This window comes from Lepidochelys kempii, chromosome 16 (genome assembly GCF_965140285.1).
Source record: "Lepidochelys kempii isolate rLepKem1 chromosome 16, rLepKem1.hap1, whole genome shotgun sequence".
In the NCBI taxonomy this organism is placed as follows: Eukaryota; Metazoa; Chordata; order Testudines; family Cheloniidae; genus Lepidochelys; species Lepidochelys kempii.
In genome coordinates, this window is record NC_136395.1 from 23,957,919 (window position 1) to 23,978,396 (window position 20,478).

At 37.3% G+C, this 20,478-nt stretch overlaps 1 protein-coding gene across 4 annotated transcripts in view; it reads right to left on the reverse strand.

The window, feature by feature from the left end:
• C5 (complement C5) overlaps positions 1-20,184 on the reverse strand; it is a 51,373-nt gene extending 31,189 nt beyond the window's left edge. The window contains exons 1-17 of one of the 4 annotated variants that reach the window (XM_073314964.1): positions 19,506-20,184; positions 17,962-18,154; positions 16,702-16,864; positions 15,969-16,039; positions 14,888-14,979; positions 12,149-12,231; positions 11,843-11,933; positions 11,089-11,194; positions 8,331-8,457; positions 7,855-7,970; positions 7,449-7,649; positions 6,036-6,239; positions 4,560-4,769; positions 3,085-3,234; positions 1,987-2,116; positions 1,045-1,110; positions 111-311 (exon numbers count right to left, since the gene is read on the reverse strand). In XM_073314964.1, coding sequence (XP_073171065.1) covers positions 111-311; positions 1,045-1,110; positions 1,987-2,116; positions 3,085-3,234; positions 4,560-4,769; positions 6,036-6,239; positions 7,449-7,649; positions 7,855-7,970; positions 8,331-8,457; positions 11,089-11,194; positions 11,843-11,933; positions 12,149-12,231; positions 14,888-14,979; positions 15,969-16,039; positions 16,702-16,864; positions 17,962-18,154; positions 19,506-19,585 — 2,284 coding nt within the window. In that variant the 5' untranslated portion in view covers positions 19,586-20,184. Of the gene's footprint in view, positions 1-110; positions 312-1,044; positions 1,111-1,986; positions 2,117-3,084; positions 3,235-4,559; positions 4,770-6,035; positions 6,240-7,448; positions 7,650-7,854; positions 7,971-8,330; positions 8,458-11,088; positions 11,195-11,842; positions 11,934-12,148; positions 12,232-14,887; positions 14,980-15,968; positions 16,040-16,701; positions 16,865-17,961; positions 18,155-19,505 lie in introns of those variants that run through there. The other 3 variants (XM_073314963.1, XM_078849142.1, XM_073314962.1) reach the window with 3 other exon arrangements.
• Positions 20,185-20,478: the final 294 nt, after the last annotated feature.

The following is a 20,478-nucleotide window of genomic DNA, read 5'->3' on the forward strand; positions in this document are numbered from 1 at the left end:
AATAAAAAAATGGATTTTAATGTTCTTACAAGAAAGCTGTCATTATCCTAAAACAACTATATACACCCTCATAAATGTATGTATACATTCACAGACAGTTGGAAACTTACGCATTCTTGCCAATATTAAAACTTTGTAGGTCCCACTCTCCCGTAGTTTTGTTGCAAATTCACAGCAATCCTTGAATGCTTTTATGCACCTAGGATGACTCTTAATACGCTCAACTCTCTGACCGCAAGTCTCTTTGAGAGGAGATTCTTTTACTCCACCCATACAGCACTTCCGAATCTCTGGATGCGAATATCTGGATGCTGAAATAATAATAAAATATCTTACATAATCCCTTCCTTGAGATAAAATACTTTTAAACAAATGGCTGTAACTGGTCATAATGAAGTAAATTTTCAATCATTCAGGTAATCATGTACAACCATGATAAAGGTGTAGCTTTCAGGAAGAAATTAAATTTGTCTTTTTAAAAATCCCAGTGTTCAAAGTGACCTCTCCATATTATTGTGAATCAAAATTTTAAAACAAATAAGGAAAAAGGATGGAAATGACATTTCAAAAGAAAAAGTCAGCCACAAAAACCATAACTATGTTTTTCTCGCCTATGTTGCATGAATTGGTGGTCTCAGTCCAATCCTTAATGGATCGTATCCATATTAGAAATGCCACCAGCACAACTGGCAGACCTTGTGAGCAGAGGTCAAAAATTTAAAGGGCAAAAGGACAAAAGCACTCTTCCACCCCACGAGTAGGTCAAGATTGGGACAGACTGTCATGTTGTTAATTTGTATTGTGGTCATGATTCAGCAAGGAACTTAAGTAATTGCTTAAATTTTAAGAATGCGCTTAAGTCCCACTGACTTCAAGTGAAGCATGTGTTTAAGAGCTTTTCTGATATGGGTCCTCTGACAAATCTGAACAATGACATTGCAATCTAGCTCTTCCTGTGCACACTCAAAATTTAAACCTTCATATTTCTGATTTCTAATGTACAGCCTCTTTTTTTCATATATTCAAGCAAAACTTTTGGGGCACCTCTGTTTTGTATTTCCTCTTCAAAGCTGGATCTTCTTGGTCTTACAATTGCTTTACAACTTTCGTCTGTTAAAAAAACCCCAAGAACATGTTATAATATTTTTTTCCACTAACTCATTCCAGCATTAAAATAAACCAGTGAAAGTATACTATAGGACTGATCTGTGAATTTGGCAAGTTTTGTTTTGCAGAACTACTAACCGTGGTATTTAACCTATCATTTAAATCAGCTTCTATACCAGATGACTGGAGGATAGCTAATGTGATGCCAATTTTTTTAAAAAGGCTCCAGAAACAATCCTGGCAATTACAGGCCATTAAGCCTAACTTTGGTACTGGGCAAACTGGTTGAAACTACAGTAAAGAACAAAATTGTCAGACACACAGAAAGCCTTTGACAAGGTCCCTCACCAAAGGCTCTTAAACAAAGTAAGCAGTCATGGTGCAAGAGGGAAGGTCCTCTCATGGTCAGTAACTGGTTAAAAGATAGAAAACAAAGGGTAGGAATAAATGGTCAGTTTTCAGAATGGAGAGAGGTAAATAGCGGTGTCCCTCATGGGTCTGAACCGGGACCAGTCCTGTTCAACATACAGTAACTCCTCACTTAAAGTCGCTCCGGTTAACGCTGTTTTGTTGTTAAGTTGCTGATCAATTAGGGAACATGCTTGTTTAAAGTTGCGCAATGCTCCCTTATAAAATCGTTTGGCAGCCGCCTGCTTTGTCCACTGCTTTTTCTAATTGCAATGAGGCACTCTAGGCCCTAGAATCTAAGGTATGTGGTTTTTTTTACCATAATTACAATCCTTACTGCATTTGTATTTATGAGACAATGATTCCAACATTATTCTTCCTCACTGTATAATTAAGCTCCAACATAATAATTGTGAGCTATGCTACTTGTAGAAAAACAGATTTGAACTTTCATGTGTAAAGGATAAGTACCTGCTACTTTAGAGTCATCTGCATTAGCATTGGTTAGAAATGTAAGCCCAGCTAATCGGAATACATCAACATTGTTCTGCCCTCCTCCAGCACCACATCCAAGATCACTCTTTTCCAAATCTAACAGTACCTGTTGAAAAAAGTAAGCGAGGAGCTAATTTCAATGTGAAATATATTATATGACTGAAGGGAGCATTATGGACCTGTGCGGATTAACAAGTCATTTAGCCAGTAAAATGATATAAGACTGACACAGAAATACATTGTATTCAGTGTTGTTATAGCCATGTCAGTCTCAGGATATTAGAGAGACAAGGTGGGTGAGGTAATATCTTTTATTGGACTGACTTCTGTTGGAGAGAGAGAAAAGCTTTCAAGCTTACACAGAGCTCTTCTTCAAGTCTGGGAATCTTACTCACCTTGTATTTAGCTGTGACACTCTGAAGAAAATTGCCAGATCTGAAGATGAGCTCTGTGTAAGCTTGTCTCTCTCACCAACAGAATTTGGTCCTGTAAAAGATATTACCTCACCCACCTTGTCTCACAAAAACACATTGTTATTTTTCTCTTCTTGTACTAAACTGTTGTGTAGTGCTGCTGTAAAATGTTAAACAGCTGCTACCTTTCACCCCTGAGGTGGCATTCTTTCAGCTGCAGGTGAAGTGAATTCTACATAAATCTGTGAAAACAGAAATCCTAGGTTATCTACTGAACAAGAACATTACATGCGACAGCAATATGAGCTCCCACCTTACTACTCTACCAGTGTGGCTTAAAAACCGGACCTGCAGAAATCACTACTAGGACTGAGGAGGGGAGTTCAGTCTCTATGCCTATTCAATCATGGAGCTCTCCAAAAACAGAGCCAATCACTGTGGATTTTTTGATGATGAGAACTGGGCTAAGCCCCACAACTCATTTCCATAGGGCAAACAATAATTGAAAGGCAACTATTTTTGATTACTACTGACCTCAGCTGGATTTGAACTAGTAACCTAGAGGTGAAAGGCTCTAAATCCCATCACCAAGCCTTCTGAATGCATGCAACATAACACAAACTTTTAAACTATCACTATATATTTGTGACTATTACTTAACTCTTTCCATAGACTTCTTTCTTGTTCCTGTGATTCCATATATTGCCTTATCGATAGATGACAAAGCAACAAAAGAACTGAACTGGGTTTTCATGTTAATTGATATAACCTTGCGCGGCTTATGAGAGTGTTCGTTTGATAATAACTGAACCTATAAAAGGAAAACAAATATGGGTTACTGTGACGCATGGCAAGAAAGGGTTAAACATCCTGCAGGATAAATGACCCAAATTCAACCTTTAGACAAGCGTTAAGTAAGTAAAAGGTAATTAGGGCCATTCCATGTCAGATAGGCTAGAACTTTGAAATGCAAACCTGTATTGTTAGAAATTAGAGGTGAGACTAATTGTATGTGTGTACTTATATCATGTTAGAGGTTAACAATGTAACCAAACAGTCCCTGTCTATGCTGTATTCTGTTAATTCAGAGATCAAAAGGAAAACTTAACATTTAAATGAACAATAAATATAGTAATATCACTGTATTCATCTTTCTTTGAAATGTCTAGCAAATCACCTGCAAATGGTGGAAAACGGGCAATTGCCTATATAAATCCCTGTAGCTAATTACTAGTGACGCTTAGGAAATAGGTCTACTTCAAAGTTTCCACGATTGCCTATTGTTCACTTAAGGACTCCGAGTTGTCAAGAGAAGGCCTGGAACTGTATAAAGGTCTCTTGGGTCCTGATCATTTTTATCTCAGATCTGCTTGATGCTTCATTCAGGGGAAGCTTGAGTCATAACACTGAGATCTCCAGTCCCATCTGGATCACCCTGAATATAAACACTAGACTATAATCTATGGACTAATTCTGAAAGAACTCTTTGCAACTACAAAGCTCACCATCTCTACTATGAATCTGATCTCAGAACTGTACTCATGTCTGTACGCATACTGCTCTTTTAACCAATACTCTCTCTCTTTTCTTTTTTAATAAATTTTAGTTTAGTTAATAAGGATTGGCTCTAAGCATGTATTTCGGTAAGATCTGGAATATTCATTAACCTGGGAGGTAATGTGTCTGATCCTTTGGGACTGGTAGAATGTATATGATGAATTAGATTTTCAGTAATCCTCATCATATTTGACTTGGGTGTCTGGGTGGAGGTCTAAGACTTTAAGGGTTACTTTAAGGGATCTGTGCAGTTGGCTTCTGGGTAACCAGTAAGGTATTATAGAAGCTGTTTTGTGCTGGTTTGGTAAATCTAAGAATAGGAATATCAACTAGCTTTGGAGATTGTCTGCCCCATTCTTTGCAGTTTGCCTGAATTGAGTAACTTCAGTGCAGCTCTCCTGGGACTCCAGTCACAGTTACTTAAAAATAATTAAGAGATTTGAAGGCTGACATTAACATGTGGGGAAAACATTAGAGAAACTGTGCAGCTCTGAGGGTAGAATTTTGATGATAAAACAAACGGACCACTTAATTTGAGAATGTTTATGGAACTTTTAATACACCGACTCATACACTCACCTGGAGGCTATTCCCACACTTCTGTTCTATATTCAGCCAAACTGAATCTGCTACTAATTCTGCAGTTTCCTCTCCAGTGACAATGTAGTAGACAAGGAGACGGGCTGAAGGAACCATTTCTTGCGTTAGCTGAAAGTTTAGATTTTCATAATCTGAGCTCATAATCCTCTCCTGAGTTCCAAAACTTACTATTTTCCCTTTGGATAATATCTATAAAATGGGGAGGGGGGGAGAAAACAAAAAAGAAAGAAACTAGTCCCAGCAAATGTTCCTGACTCCCTAGAAAAGTCACTTTGGCAAAGAGAAAGATTGTAGATAATATACTATTTGTGTATCTTAACTGCTGAAAAATAACAAAAAGGAAATTAAAAAAGTTAAATCTTACTTTTAGAAATACTTTTGCCCTTTTGTATTGATTTTTACATGAACTCAAATCACTTTGTAAACATAAATTAAGCCTCACAACAGCATGTAAAATTGGCAACTTTATCTTGAATTCAGAGCATACGAAGAATCAAGCATTTGAGATGCTTAATGTAGTCTACCTTAAATTAATGTAAAAGAGAGTTGTGTCAATTGAAATAGTATTGTTTGTTTTAATATAAACAGATTGTAATACAACTGAAGTAGCACTTTTTTATACTGTACATCGTCCTATAAGCCCTCAGATACAATGTAATAGTGTACCTGAAAAAAATGAGGAGTCTAATATATCAAATATTTGCTGGCAGTGTGGGGAAGTTTATCTTCCCCTGTTCAATGGACCAAATTTAGACAGTGCAAGGAAAAGGACATAACTCCCCATTCCCAAACAGAAGTGGATATGCATTGCAAATGCTGTCTTGATGAGTGCCCATAATCTTGCCCATAATCAACCATATACATACACACACAGCGCTACTGAGAAGATTCTTGGTGCTGGGATCATGAACTATTTCCCTACATGAGTGTATGACTTCCAAGAGAAGTAAGCATGTGTCTTAGTGTTTGCTGAATGACGGTCTTCAAATCAGGAAACTGTCAAAAAATCAAGTCTACAAGCCCTTTGCTGCTGCCCACTGCTGCATTTTTGAAATGTTGAAGTTCTGTGGCACACTTACTTCACAAGTTTCAGAGTAGCAGCCATGTTAGTCTGTATTCACAAAAAGAAAAAGGAGTACTTGTGACACCTTAGAGACTAACAAATTTATTTGAGCATAAGCTTTCGTGAGCTACAGCGTACTTGAGGCTGCTGACAAGCAATTAACACAATGCTGATACAAATGCAGACTGATTTTTCCTCTCATTTTTACAAGTTCTCCCCATGTCAAAATTAAGGTGTAATACAGGAGCAATGGGGGAAATGTGTGTCGCTGTCTGAACAGACCCTGTTCCGCGGTTAAATATAGGACTTTGATTTCTCTAGTGTTGTCGATTTGGCACCTTGTACTAAATTACAAAACAATGTTTTAATGTGAAAATACATCTGTTACTTACCAAATAGCTGTAGCAATGTATTTTATGAATATAGTGGCTATGTGGATACACTTTAATGCTTATATAATCCCCCACACGTAGTAGTTTATAGTTTGAAGCCCAGTCAATGTACAGATAACTTTTGCTGAGCGATGAGTATGCTTTTGCTTCATAGTTTCCAGTAGCCTGATTTTCTTCTGATAGACTTGCATCTGCAGTTTTTAGCTAAAAATTATATAAAGTGCATACAAAGATTTAATACCAACAAACATTCTGATAATGTTTTGTACAATGCCTTTTATCCAGCATCTAAAAGCTCTTCGTCATTAATCAAGTAAACTTCACAATAGCCCTGTGAATCAGGAATTATTAAAGTCATTTTGTAAATAGGTAAACAGAGTCCAAAAGAGGCTCATGGCTTGATTTCAAGAGAACTAAGCACCCACAGCTCTCGAGTCAGTGATAAAGAAAGGATCACAAGTCAGGCATGCTGACTCCCAAATGCATTCTTTAATTATGAAATTATACTTCCTCCTATTAAATAAATAATAAAATTAAAATTTAATATAATACGTATACAGGATGGATTAAGTAGTTCTGATAAAATGACAGCCAACTCAAGCATTTGTCTGAAATTTACCTCTGCACATTCTGGTTTCAGATAGATGCCAAAATCCCAAAATACCATCTTGTCCCTCTGAGATGGTCAATGAACAATTAACAAAGGGAAATTCTATGAGAAAGCCTGCTTTGAATAATTTCTAGGCCGAGATAAATTGGTTCATGTACATTTGGATAACCAGTATCTGAAGATTTTGATGTTTGTATGAACTGAACCTTTTGAATTAGGTGATCATCTTTAATATATAGACAAATCAATTTCAACCATTTCACATTTTCTTTTATAAAAAACTGTCAAATCCAAATAAGTAAAAAAACCCAAACCAACAGTAAAGATTTATGTATGTATACATATAAGTGGAGAGGAAAAGGTCAACAACATACTGAAAGCTACTGTCATTTTGATTAGACGTCTCCAGAATGAGAAAAAGCACTTTGAGGATTTTTATTGTTAAGCAATTCATTTGGATTTTTTAATTTTAATTTTAAAAGTCTATTGCAACTAATTAGGATACACACCTATATCTGTATTTGGATTTGTTTTGTTTTCATTTTCTCTTTTCCTCACTGTTGTCAGCAAGGGATTAGTTTCAAAATAGTTTAATATACAAGTAACTTTCCTCTAACGCAGTCGTATGTGGTAGTATTGAATATTTGTCACAATCCCCCTGTTAGATTATAAAATTGTCAAATTTTCTAATCTACTGGTTTCGTGTGTAAAAACTTCCCTTCTGTATTTCAGACTGGCCAAAGTAAACAGTCAGAGAGTACATACTATGCAAGAAATAGAGCAGTCAGAAGAATTTAACTCACTTGAAATTCTAGTGCTTTGCTAGAAGATGGAATATTAACCACAAATAAAGCAGTTCCATCATTCACACTTGTTTGTCTTGTCCCAGCATCTGAGCCTTCTGGTACCAACTCAGTTGAATCCATTTGCTCATCAAATACATTTGCACTGAGAATTACAGGGAGGTTCCCCACAGGCTGGTCCAATGTATCCTTTACCTGAACCTGATCATTAGAACAGAGAAACTTTGCTATAAAAATGCTATTATTCTTTAAATGTGAGCATGAGCAGGAGTACCTTGGCAGAAACAGTCTCTCCACTTGTCACAGTACTTCAAGAGAGTAAATGGGCAGGCAGATCTCAAGTAACATCCATTAAAAAAAACATTATATATTATAGCATACAATCATACTGCTTATGTTAACTAACCTTGATGAAGAATGGAAGACCAGGCTTCAAAAATAGAGGCGTAGCTACCAAGTTCAATTTGTAGGGAGATAGCGCATATCTGACTTCAGCAAATTCACTTTCTTCACTAAGTCCACCTAACAAAAAAATATTTTTCTTTTGAGAAGTGTCTTCCAGGGATCCCATTTTCTCCCTCAGTAGTCCTGTGTCATGGCAACCCAAGCCATTTGTTATACTCAGGCCTGAGGAGTCTTTGTACTCAAGGATCAAACTTTTATCAATATGAAATTAAATTAATAAAAACCTTAAACGCTTTTTAAAAAACATGTAAAATTGTGCTGGCGATGTTAAGTCATCCTTCTCATATCCTTTTGGTAAAGGAGATTTCTGAACACAAAAGAAGATCTTGGGCCAGGAACCACGCCTAAACTTTGTATTTTATTCAGATTTTCACATAAGTATGTTCAAATGAGGGACTAAAAAACCAAAAACCCTACCTGTAGTTTCTAGCACTGTTACAGCAATATACAGGTATGACCCATCTAGCTCTTCTAGGCTTTGGTAGCCTATTTCCTTAACTGCATTTTTACTATTAAAATCGACCTCTGCAACTCCATCAACTATCTGGTAATAAAACAAAAATAAAGATAAACAAATTATGCTTCTGTACATAGTTTAAAAATAATCTCCAAAGGCATGGTGTACAGTGTCTGTCTCAGATGTGGACATGCACAAAATCTGTTTACAGCAGAGACCAAGGATAAAAAATTCTAACAAAGGAGAACAAAGTTACTCCCCTGAAAATTAACCAAGCGATAGTAGATGTTCCAAGTTGTGTCCCTGAAGCCAGCAAGAACTAAGAGCACTACATATCCAAGCAATCTTCTCTGAGAGCCTTCCTGTTCCATGAGCAAAGGAAGAAAGAACGCAAATGATTCTGGAAGTGCACCAAGAGCTAAGTAAGTGGAGGGCTTTGGTTTTGTGGAACACTGGTCCACCTTCTCTGAGGAGAGGAGGCTGTATACTTTGGATGGTCTCCACCTCAATAGAAGGAAGACCAATCTTCTCAGTGATAGGCTGGCTGGAGTAGTCAGGAGGAGGTTAAATTAATAACAAAAGGGAAAGATAAGATATGAGCACTCAGCACAAAAATCAAAATATTGAGAACAAAATTAATCAAGGAACCAAAGCACATCAAGAGAAGAAATTTTTGAATCGCCTATACACCACCGACAGGAGCCTGGGAACAAACAAGAGGAATTGGAATTGCTTATTTATAAGCATAAATTTAATCTAGTTGGTATTACTGAAACCTGGTGAGATGATTTGGATGACTGGAATGTTAAAATCAACAGCTATAACCTATTTAGGATCAAGTGGGCAAAAGGGGAGGGAAAGTGGCACTCTAGGCCCAGGCCGCTGTGGGAAACTGCAAACCCTCCACCCGCCCAGGGCCGAGGCTCGGGGTGCCCAAGAGCAGCCCCCAGCCCATGTACATAGCCCCGGGTCACGCCACCCAGGGCAGGTGGAGGGTCTGGGGTCCCCACAGCAGCCCAGGCTCCCTAGGCAGCTTTTACTATGGGCTGTCTCTGGCTTCTGGACTGGACAGGGGGTGGGGCCTCAGGGGAAAGAGGAGCAGCAGAGGGTGGGGTCCAGTGGTGGGCCCACCTCAGCCCCCCCTTCAGAAAGGCTGGTGCCACTACCAAGGGCTGCACTTCATGGCAGCGGAGCTGATCATCTTATCATCTGATCATCTTATCCCCTTTGCCCCTCCCTCCCCCATTCCGGAGCCCCTGTCTCGAGAAGGAATACAGAGGTTATTCTACCTCTGTATTTGGCAGTGGTGAGACAATTATGGAATACTGTGTCCAGTTCCATAGCCCACAATTTTTAGAAGGATGTTGATAAATTGGAGATGGTTCAGAAAAGAGTGACGAGAATGATTGAAGGATTAGAAAACATGCCGCAAAGAGCTCAGTGTATTTAGCTTAACAAAGAGAAGGTTAAGAGGTGACTTGATTACAGTAGGGCTCTTCAATCTAGCAGAGAAAGGTAGAACATAATCCAATGGCTGGAAGTCAAAGCTAGACAAATCTAGAGAGGATGTAAGATGTAATTTTTTAACAGTGAGAGTAATTAATCATTGGAAAAAACTTACCAAAGGTCATGGTGGATTCTCCATCACCAATAATTTATTAAATCATGACTGGATGTTTTTCTAAAATATCTGTTCTAGAAATTATTTTGGGAAGTTCTATGGCCTGTGTTTCACAGTAGGCCAGACCAGATGATCCTGGCCTTGGAATCAATGAATCTATGCAGAGGGGGAATCATCATTCACTCAAGGGAGACACCGATTTGTGTCATGACTGAATGACTGAGCCAAAAAGCTAGACTAACCTGAGAAGAGAAGGGCGATTCCAAAGGACACCCGGTAAATTTGGAGTTGTCTAGATCTTGTTAAAAGATTAATATTATTACAATTAATTCTGTATTGAATTTCCTTCATTTGCTTTTTAATCTTCAGTGTAAAAATTATTTAATGAAAGTTATAGACATACATTATTTACTTAAATGGCCAGTTGAGCCAAACTGAAACTGCTTTCTGTCTGTCTGAGACATCATCCACTAAGTTTCAGTCCAAGGTGAAGTTTTATGCCTCTGATAACAGCAGTTTTAATGGATGTTAGAGATGTAAATAGAGTTTAAAAATAGTAACCGTTTAACCTATTAAAATTCTATTGGTTACATGGTTAACCATTAAGGAGTTCACATAGGTGGAGAACTAGGGGAAAGGGGGTGCTGCAGCATCCGTTTTACGCGGGGCTCCGCTGCCGCTTGCACCCGGCATCCCGGCCCAGGTCTCTGCTGCCTCCCCGTGCCTGGGATCCTGGCCCCGCCAGCCACCTCCCAGAGTCACAACCGCAAGCCTAGCCCAGGTCTCTGCTGCCTCCCCGCGCCCAGGGTCCCGGCCACCAGACCGCACCCAGGGTCCTGGCTGCTGGGACCCCGGATGTGTGGGTGGGTGGGGGGGCAGCGGAGTTTAATCGTTAAGACCGATAAGACTGTGCTTATTGGTTAACCAGTTAAACTTTTACATCCCTAATGGATGTGTTGACTTTGAACAACTGAGAATGCAAACCATTGCACTGGCCTGCAAAGGCCTGCTCCAACTCCCATTCAATTCTATGGAAAGACTTCAGTGGAAGCTGTATCAGGCCTGAACTCAATAAAAATGGCTTAGCTTTTTCTTACCTCAGTTACGTGCATTGCTTTTTTCATCATCCTTTTTTCAGTTCCTTCAATTATTCCAAAACGCATATAAACATCTGCCCTGGTGACCTTCTTGTTATAAAAATACCTTGCAAACAATAAAAATACTCCTTTAAAGTTGTTACTGCAATGGACGCAGAAAAGCTGAACATAAAATATCATATGCACTTATTTTTAATAAGCAGTCAAGCTCTGAACAACAGGTGGCATGGAAAAGAGATGGTCTTGTATGTACTCTGTCAAACCCTCTGACTAACATACAAACCACTGCTGATAAGTACTGAAGGAAAGTGCAGCTATTCCTCTTCCACTGCAGAAAGGACTTCAGTGATATGACTTTTTGAGGAGAAGGTAGGAAAAAGATGGGAGGACCTCTCAGGTACATCTAGCCTGCAGCTGGGGCCATACCTCTCAGCCTGGGTAGATAGACATGCTCTACCTCTGCTCAAGCTAGTGAACTAAAAATAGCAGTGTGGACACTGCAGCATGCGCTTGCCACATAAATATCGATCCAGCAGGTCAGGCAGGCTTGTACTCTGGTGGCTAGCCCCTGCTGCAACATTCATGCTGCTATTTTTCGTGCACTAGATTGAACAGAGGTAGCACGTTATCTACCCAGGCTGGGCGGCATGCTCCCTGCTGATGTGTAGACATACCCTTAGAGACTGGGGGATTCCTTCCATTGAAGCAAAGAAAAGACAAAAAAAAAATTAAAATCAAGACCAAATCTCCTTACCTAGCTTTAATAGTAATCCTGAATGTCTCAAATTTCTCAGAACTAATTATGTTCTTTTCTGGTTCTATGGAGATGAAAAAGCTTGGCATTGCTGAAAATTAAGCAGAAAGTTAAATATAACAACTTAAATGTAATTTTAAATATTAAGCAATAGCAACATGAAAAGATGTCATTGAAAATGGTCCAAAGATTCAAAAGTATGTTTAAAAAGATTTTAATTGCATACTTAAAGGGATTAAAAAATACGGCTATTACTTTCTTACTTAATATTCAGAATTGAAAAACTCAGGAACAATCATATATTACCATATTCTTTGACTTCAAATTTTGCAACAGCAGAAGTTGTGAAACTCTTTTTGTACTTAGCTTCAATCTTCCAGACACCATACCTATAAAAAAAAAGACGTTTTCAAGATGAGAATTAATTTTGTATCCAATAATATAGTTTTTAATAATATAGTTAATAACTCTAATTTAGAGACTGCTTCAATAAATAATCTACAGTTTTGTGTGGTTTTTGTGAGAGAAAAGCCTGCACAAAGCTGCACATATGTTCCTATCCTAGTCATGCAGGCAAACTTTGACTATGTTCCTTTTTAACCCATGTACTACAACTGCATTGTCTTCAGTAAAGTTGTAACAAGGGTTAGTTACCATACATTAGTTTAAGATGGGTTAAAAGTACTTCTTTCCACAGCCTTAAGATTTATCTACACTAGATTTTTTATTTAGAGTTGGCTGATTGCTAATTAACTTGAGGTAGTTTTAATATTTGTAATGGCTAGTGTGGACACTCCCCAAATGCTTGCACTTTATCCTGGAACAAACATTTGGGGTTAGGGCTGGACCAAAGGGTATGTGTTAAACTGTATCCATGTCTACACCAGGAAAATGTGTATTGTTAACACATGTTAAAATCCTAATGTAGATAAGGCAAGTTGTAGTTATAACATGGTAGCTGGCTGAGATGTTAAAAATACACCTTTTTTCCTCATGATGACAAGGTCTGTGTGTTGATCTACTAATAAACAGCTCTTGTAGTGCAGTGGGGTGGGAGTAGGTATTGTTTCATATTCTCTGTGTATATATAAAGCCTGCTGCAGTTTCCACGATATGCATCTGAGGAAGTGAGCTGTAGCTCACGAAAGCTTATGCTCTAATAAATTGGTTAGTCTCTAAGGTGCCACAAGTACTCCTTTTCTTTTTGTGAATACAGACTAACACGGCTGTTACTCTGAAACTTGTAGAGACTGCATCTTAAACTGCAAGCTGTCAGTTTTGGGTTAAAAGTGTTAGGAAAAGATGTATTTTTAACACGTTTTCGGATCAAGGATATCCTCCAAAGGGGGCTTGTACAACTCCAGTGGGTCTGGTACATGTCTGGGGCTCGCAGACACTAACACAATATAAACAAATAATAATAATAAGTACCGTAGAACCTCAGTTATGAACACCTCTGAACTGGAGATTGTTCGTAGCTCAGAAACGTTTGTAACACTGAACAAAACGTTATGGTTGTTCTTTCAAAAGTTTACAATTGCACATTGACTTAATACAGCTTTAACCCTCAATTTAAACAAAACAAGCACAGAAACAGTTTCCTTATCTTGCCAAATCTTTTTTTTAAACTTTCCCTTTTTTTTTTTGTAGTTTACATTTAACATAGCACTGTACAATATTTGCTCATTTTTTAAGTCTCTGCTGCTGCCTGATTGCGTACTTCCGGTTCCAAATGAGGTGAGTGGTTGACTGGTCAGTTTGTAACTCTGGTGTTTGTAACTCTGAGGTTCTATTGTACATAAAATCAGTGCCTGAAATCATTGGGGTTTAGGTTCCCCAGTCCAAACGATGTAAGGCTACTGTTATGAGAAACCCAAGACCTGACAGGGATGTGAAATCAGTTTTTTTTAAATAACTGAAAATACTGTTCACTTTTTCTAGGGGAAAAAAAATCAGTTAAAACACTCTGCTCTAAATCTCCACTAGTACCACTTTGCCCACCCAGTGTACTTGCAGCATCCCCTACAGGATTCAAGGAAAACGAGGAGGCATTTATTTTGGATTTTATTACTGCAAAAATATATCTATTCTTGCCATATAATATCTTTCTAACCCTACTACACACACACAGATTATATAGAGAAAAAACAACAACAAATTGCCTGTTTAAATGTTCATACAGTTACTTTCAAACTATAACTAGCACTAGTGTTTGAGTGTATCTAAAAGTTCTCACTCCTGGAAATAGTTGGGTCTTTGACCTCATGCCTGAGTCGGAGTGAAGAGAGAAGAGTTGGAGAGAAGAGTTGGAGAGAAGTCTATAGTTTTTAAAAATTTTCTCAGGCATTGGAACATGATCGGCCTATCATTCTGCTATAACTGCAGCTTTATACATCAATATCTTCACCTGCCACTTCTCCCTACTCCCTTTTCCACTGTGGCATTTTCCATATATATCAGAAAGACAAGGAAGTGCGCCTCCTATACGGCTACCGTTAATGCTGCTTTCTGATTTGACTGATAGGAAGAGAGAGCATGGCTATTATTACCCTTATAGCATGGCTGATATACACAATACCAAGAACTCCACACATGCCTCTCCTCCTCCTCCCCTTCCCATTTACACACATGCCCCCCCAAAAATGTAGAACTAACATGACATTTGCTGCCATCATATAGTTCACTCTGCTTATGATACAGCCATTCTCCCACACAGTCTGTCTTGTCTATTTAGACAATATTGGCTCATTATTTCCTTGTACTTCTGTCTGTAGCCATCTGTGGTCTCTTGTCTTATACATAGACTGTAAACACTTGGGGACAAAGACTGTCTGTCTTTTTGTTCTGTGTTTGTACAGAGCCTAGCACAGAGGGGATCCATGTTTTGGGCTCCTGGGAACTACAGTAATACAAATAATAAATAATAACAGTAATAATAAAAATGACTAGAAATTTCAAGTTCCATGTAACTCAAGTCCCCTCCATATCAGCAAAATGCAGTTTCAACGTTTTTGAGAAATGGCATTAAAACAAACATAAGTCTACTTAGGATTCGAAGGAATCTTGAAGTCAGGAAAAGATATAATTCCAGTAAAGTCTTCCTCTTCTGTAATATCCACTTTTACTCCTTCTGGATCCTTTAGATCAAAACAGAAAAACAAAAAACAAAGAAGTTACAGACAGGTGAACATCACATGCTCATATGGCACATTCAGAGGAGAGTTAGTCTTTAGTGACTTCAGTGGGAGCATGATCAGGCTCATTTTTTCTTCAGATTTTGTCCATTTCACAGAACAGAAAACAAACCTTTTTCTGAAACAATTCCTATGCTGAAACTGCACCTTAATTTTATAGACTCTTCACCAACATGTAGAACTCCTCAGCCTGATGCATTGAGATTTTAACGACACAAAATTAAGACCTAATTCCGAAAAACAAATGCATATGAATAATTTTACACACCAGGGTAATCTCAATGATATTAATTGGACTGCTCCCAGGCATGAAGCTAATCATGTGCTTAAATGTTTTCAGGATCATGCCCTAACTTTGAAATTGAATCCTCTGGTGAAATGTGTGATACAGGAGTTAAAACAGCAGTAAACTGTGAACTTGGGAGTGACTAACTCACCAGAATTTGAAACTCTGGCAAAACATCTGACTGGTGCTCCAATAATTAAATGAATTTAAAAGATAGTTATCACATGATGCTCAATATTATCACTATTATATTACTGTGGTAATGACACTAAAGCTAATATTGAGACTATTGATTCCTTTGCATTTGAAATGAAAGAAATGGCAACACCAAAAACAACTTACATGCAATGAAAACTCTCCCACAAAACCTTTCTTTAGAGATAAGTGGTAAATCAATTTTTTCCACTGAGGCTACTCTTGAGATAAGACTTACAAAGCTCTGTCCAACTGTGCTAAGTCACTTTTAGGACTTCTAAAAGGTTATTAAATTGCAATAGCAGTTTCCTGACAAGCACTGTTAATTTTTTAAATATGTGGAGATCAATCATTTTTCATACTATAGCAGTGGTTTACTATTGAACTATAGTCTCTTTACGGTCTCCAAAATGCCAGTATTATTAATTAAATTAAATTGCAACAGACTCACCACAAAAGTTAAGACAGTTTCTCTTCGGGCTGGCTTCAGTTCTTCATTCAAAGAATAAACCCTGATTTTCACTGTAAGAATTATTTATAATAAATTTTAAAAGGTTCAAGTAACCTTAAGCTTCTATACATATTTATTCCTAAAAATCTTCAGTATTAAAGGATATTCTTGATTTGTTGCATATCTGTAACCCCCACTACAGAAATACATTGAGCCATTTATTCATGCTATCAACATAGACAGATTTTGTATTGACAACTGCTTCAGATTAAATCATTAAAATCCATAATAAATTCTTTAACTTCCATGATCCAGCATTCCATTTTTCTGTGGGAGGAAACTACTATAAACTCAGTCTTGACAAAGACAGTAATCCAATTAATTTTTTTCAATGAAGTATTTCTTCAATAATATTTTTGAACATATTTTCAGCAAAGATCTTTCTCTTGTCCTGTGTGCCTCAGTTTACACATGTGTTAAACACTTCATGGTGTAAGGTGGAGAGCGGGAATGAAGGAAGGAATTTTGCAAGAAATAATTAGTTCATAAAGTGCTAACACACTGCAAATTATTATTTTGATGTTCAAATAGACTGTCTGCTTAGATAGCAAGCAACTGGTGAAAATCCAGCAATGTGGTTGATCGTTTAAAGTAAATTTAAATCCTAATTCCTTGGCGACATAGACTCACTTTAAAGCTTTAAGCCAAACAGAAGAAACAGACATTACTGTACCTGACTGATCAGGAGTATAAATGGGTTTGTCCGTCTGAATAAAGAGAAATCCATTTTTATAGGTAACTGGCATTTTTTTCTCTCTTGTAAAATGTGAAGAACTAGCTTCCAGATACACATACAGGACTGAACTCGCTGATCCTAGCAAATCTTTCGGTTGAATCTGCCAGGGATTGTGGGGAGAGACAAATAAATATTGGTAAATATTAAAATAATCAAACTATGGCTTTCCCCTGCATTTTTTGTTGAATAGAATATCTGAACGATAATTAGCATTCTGTTGTTAATTATTTACTAAATACATTCATCAACACCAGCATCATGAAGGAATTTCTTCTCCATGTTCACAATGTATAAATGGTCATGAGCTCTACATTGTGGTTCACTTTTTTCTGAGGCACCATTTACTGGCCATTTCCAGAGGTAAAATACATGACTAGAGGGACCTACATACAGTTACTGTATAACTCATTCAAATTCCATTTCACTCTAAGGGTGAAATCATGGCCCCATCAAAGTTAATGGGAGCTTTGCCATTGACTTCAACGGGGCCTTAATTTCACCCCTAAACTAGTTAGCATGTTTCCTTAGATTGAGCACACAACTAATCAATCTTTTCCATACTCATTGTTTGTCCCTTATTTAACTTTTCCTTTTTTTCCTTGTTGAAGGTTTAATTAGTTGGATGCTTTAGTATCTCTAATACCATTAGTTCAATAAAAAATATAGAACACGTCTGTCTGGTCCATGGAAACAAAGAACATGTTTGGATAACTGATGTGATCATCAGCATGATAAACAGATAATTGAGAGATATGACCATAGGCATTAAAGATAATTAAAGCAATATTCTTTTGGAGCAATGATTCCTATACTAAAACTAATTGTTTTTTATATTAAAACTTGAACAAACCTTTTTTCTTGCTGATTTTATCTCCTTGGGCATAACTGCACCAGTGAAAGAAAGGGTGTGACTACACTACAGAAAAATGTCACTTTGAAAGAACAAAATTATATTTATACTTTTTTTTATTATTTTTGGCACCTTATTCTCCACTCTATTATACCAGTTTTACACTTTCATAGTGGAGGATTTCAAAAGAATTACACTTACACAAAATGGGTGTAGCAGACTGGAGAATCAGGCCCTTTCTCTTCACAATTAAAGAAACTGGATACTTGTCATAGTGGAGTCAATCCAACCTATTTTTACAGTCAAATGCAAGATAAGAGAGGACAAGAACTGTTTTGAATACATACTGTTAAGGTTACAGAGCCTTGGAATTTGTTGGCTGGAGATAATTGGGTGTGGCCAGAAGCATAAGTAGTACGCTTATCTGGAAAACTTTTAATAGAGATGCTGACAGGAAACGCAGTCTCATATCCAAAAGCTTGAATTACCACTTTCTCCGATGCTAAAATACGAAAGATCTTTGGTGCTGTAATAACGTATCTATAAAATTTAAAAAAATCATACAGACAATGGAACTGTCAGTTTCTTTTGTACTTATTTTCATTTTAAATTAACTTAAAGGTATACAGTCAAAGCTGACAGGTTACAGATCTGATCTACTTCTATTTATACTAACATTTTCTATTAAAAATGTTTCCTGGATAGTAAAAAAAAATTACAAAATGGGGATTCAACAAGAGAACTATATTTATGAAGAGTTATCATTTCCTTCAATAGGTGCCTGGTTATGGGAAGTTCAGTATGCTTATAACCCAGTACACAGTTAGTTCTTTCTAAAGAGAAACCCCTGACACAATTCTAAAGTTCACCCCTGCTATCAAACAAAGCCTAATCCTTGTAATCAGAAGATCTCAAAATTGCAGTAGATTCTATTAATTATAGACAGGAACAATGTTTGAAAGGCCGATCTCCTGATAAACATGTTTTTAAAATGCAAATTATTTTTTGTGATAGAGAATCCTTCAGTGCTTTTGAGAAAGTAGATTGTATGTGTGTCAGACAAAACTCTTCTGATTAGAACTCTCTTTGTTTCAAGTGAATATGTATTGAGGTATTTAAAATAATCTAGTAAAATAATAGGGGCAAAACAACCTCAAACAAACCCCAGTCCTATCCTGTGAAAACTTACACACGATTACCTTTACTATTTTGAGTACTCCTGTCGAAATCAACGAAACTATACTTGAACGTGTACATAAATGTTGGCAGAATTGGTACCTAAATTCATATAGTTCTTTTTAAATTGGAACGGCTATCATTGCAGAGCAGCACATACAGCATTCAATGTATATAATCACAGTAAGTCTGTTTGTTGAGAATACTTCTGAAGTTTGTTGAACAAATATTCTGTGCATGTGCAGTAGTCATCTCCTTTGTTTTAAATATCAAAAGCAGCTGGATTCTCTGCTTTCTAAATTTTTTTTTGTAGTTATAAGAAGTCAGATAAACACTACAGTGTATTATTTTTAAAACATATTTAAATAACAGCTTACAAATAAGAGTGCAGTGAAATATGTTTCCATGTACTTTAGACAGTCAGGCAAACATTATTTTTAAATTATTTAAAATTTGCAGCACCCTGGGATCATTCTCCTGTCAACACAGGCAGAACCACCAATGCGCATGAAGAGATGAATATATCCCTTTGGGTTTGTGACAGCAAATAGAGCCCAATTCCGCAGTCCTTTCTTAGGCAAAACTCCAACTCAAATCAGCGCTCTGACTGAGCAAGAACTGAAGAATCAGGCCCACATAATGCCTTTTGTGTTGTTTGATTGATGGCTATCATCATCAAGCAATATTTCCAGTAAACACACCGTGTTTTACTTACGTTTGCTCCTGACTCAAACTTCTTCCACAAAAAGCCAAAATACAAATGAAGCTTAAAATATTCATGCTTGGCACAAGCATGAAACCAAAAACCCTAGTGAAACTTTGATGAAAGGGTATTTGGCTTCTGCTTCACTCAAGTATGTTTGTGTTATCTGTATTTATCTAAAGATTAATCATTAATATCAGATCTCTGAAAATACTGCTTTACTAAACACTATTTCCTCCCTCCCTATCTTATGGCTTTGAAGAACGTCAGCACAACTAAACCCCCTAATTTAGGCTTCATTCTGCTTTTGATCTGTGCACAATTACAGGGATATCAACATTTTCAGAAAGGAATGTTTTGATTGTTTAATTTGAAAATGACATTTGGTTTAGAAATTTATATTATAAAAAAAGTCAAAATCAGAACAAAAATGTTTCAGTTAACCTGAAACACATTTTTTAAAATTTCATTTCTTTGGAAATTTTGAAATTTGACATTCTGTTCCAATTTGGAATGAACACAAATTTGGAAATCACAGAGTATCCCACAGAACAGAACATCTGGGTCCCACACAGCTCTCGTAATTTATTACCAATAGCTACTTTTGATTGCCACAGAATCTGAACACTGTCAATTGTCTTATTCTGCTGACCTTTCCAAAAATATAACCACCAAATGAATGGTGTACCGCACAATGAAGAAGATTTACAGAAAGAGTTCCTTACACTGAGCAATGAACTTGATTAGGATGAAGGAAACAGTACTATCAATCAAGCTACTCTGTATCAATTTCACCGTAGAACTTCTGCCAAAACCAGTGGTGGGCAACCTGTGGCCCGCGGGATACATGCGGTCCATCAGGGTAATCTGATTGCGAACTGCAAGACATTTGCTGACACTGACCGTCCACAGACATGGCCCCCTGCACCTCCCAGTGGCCGTGTTTTCAGTTTCTGGCCAATGGGAGCTGCGGGGGGATTGTGAC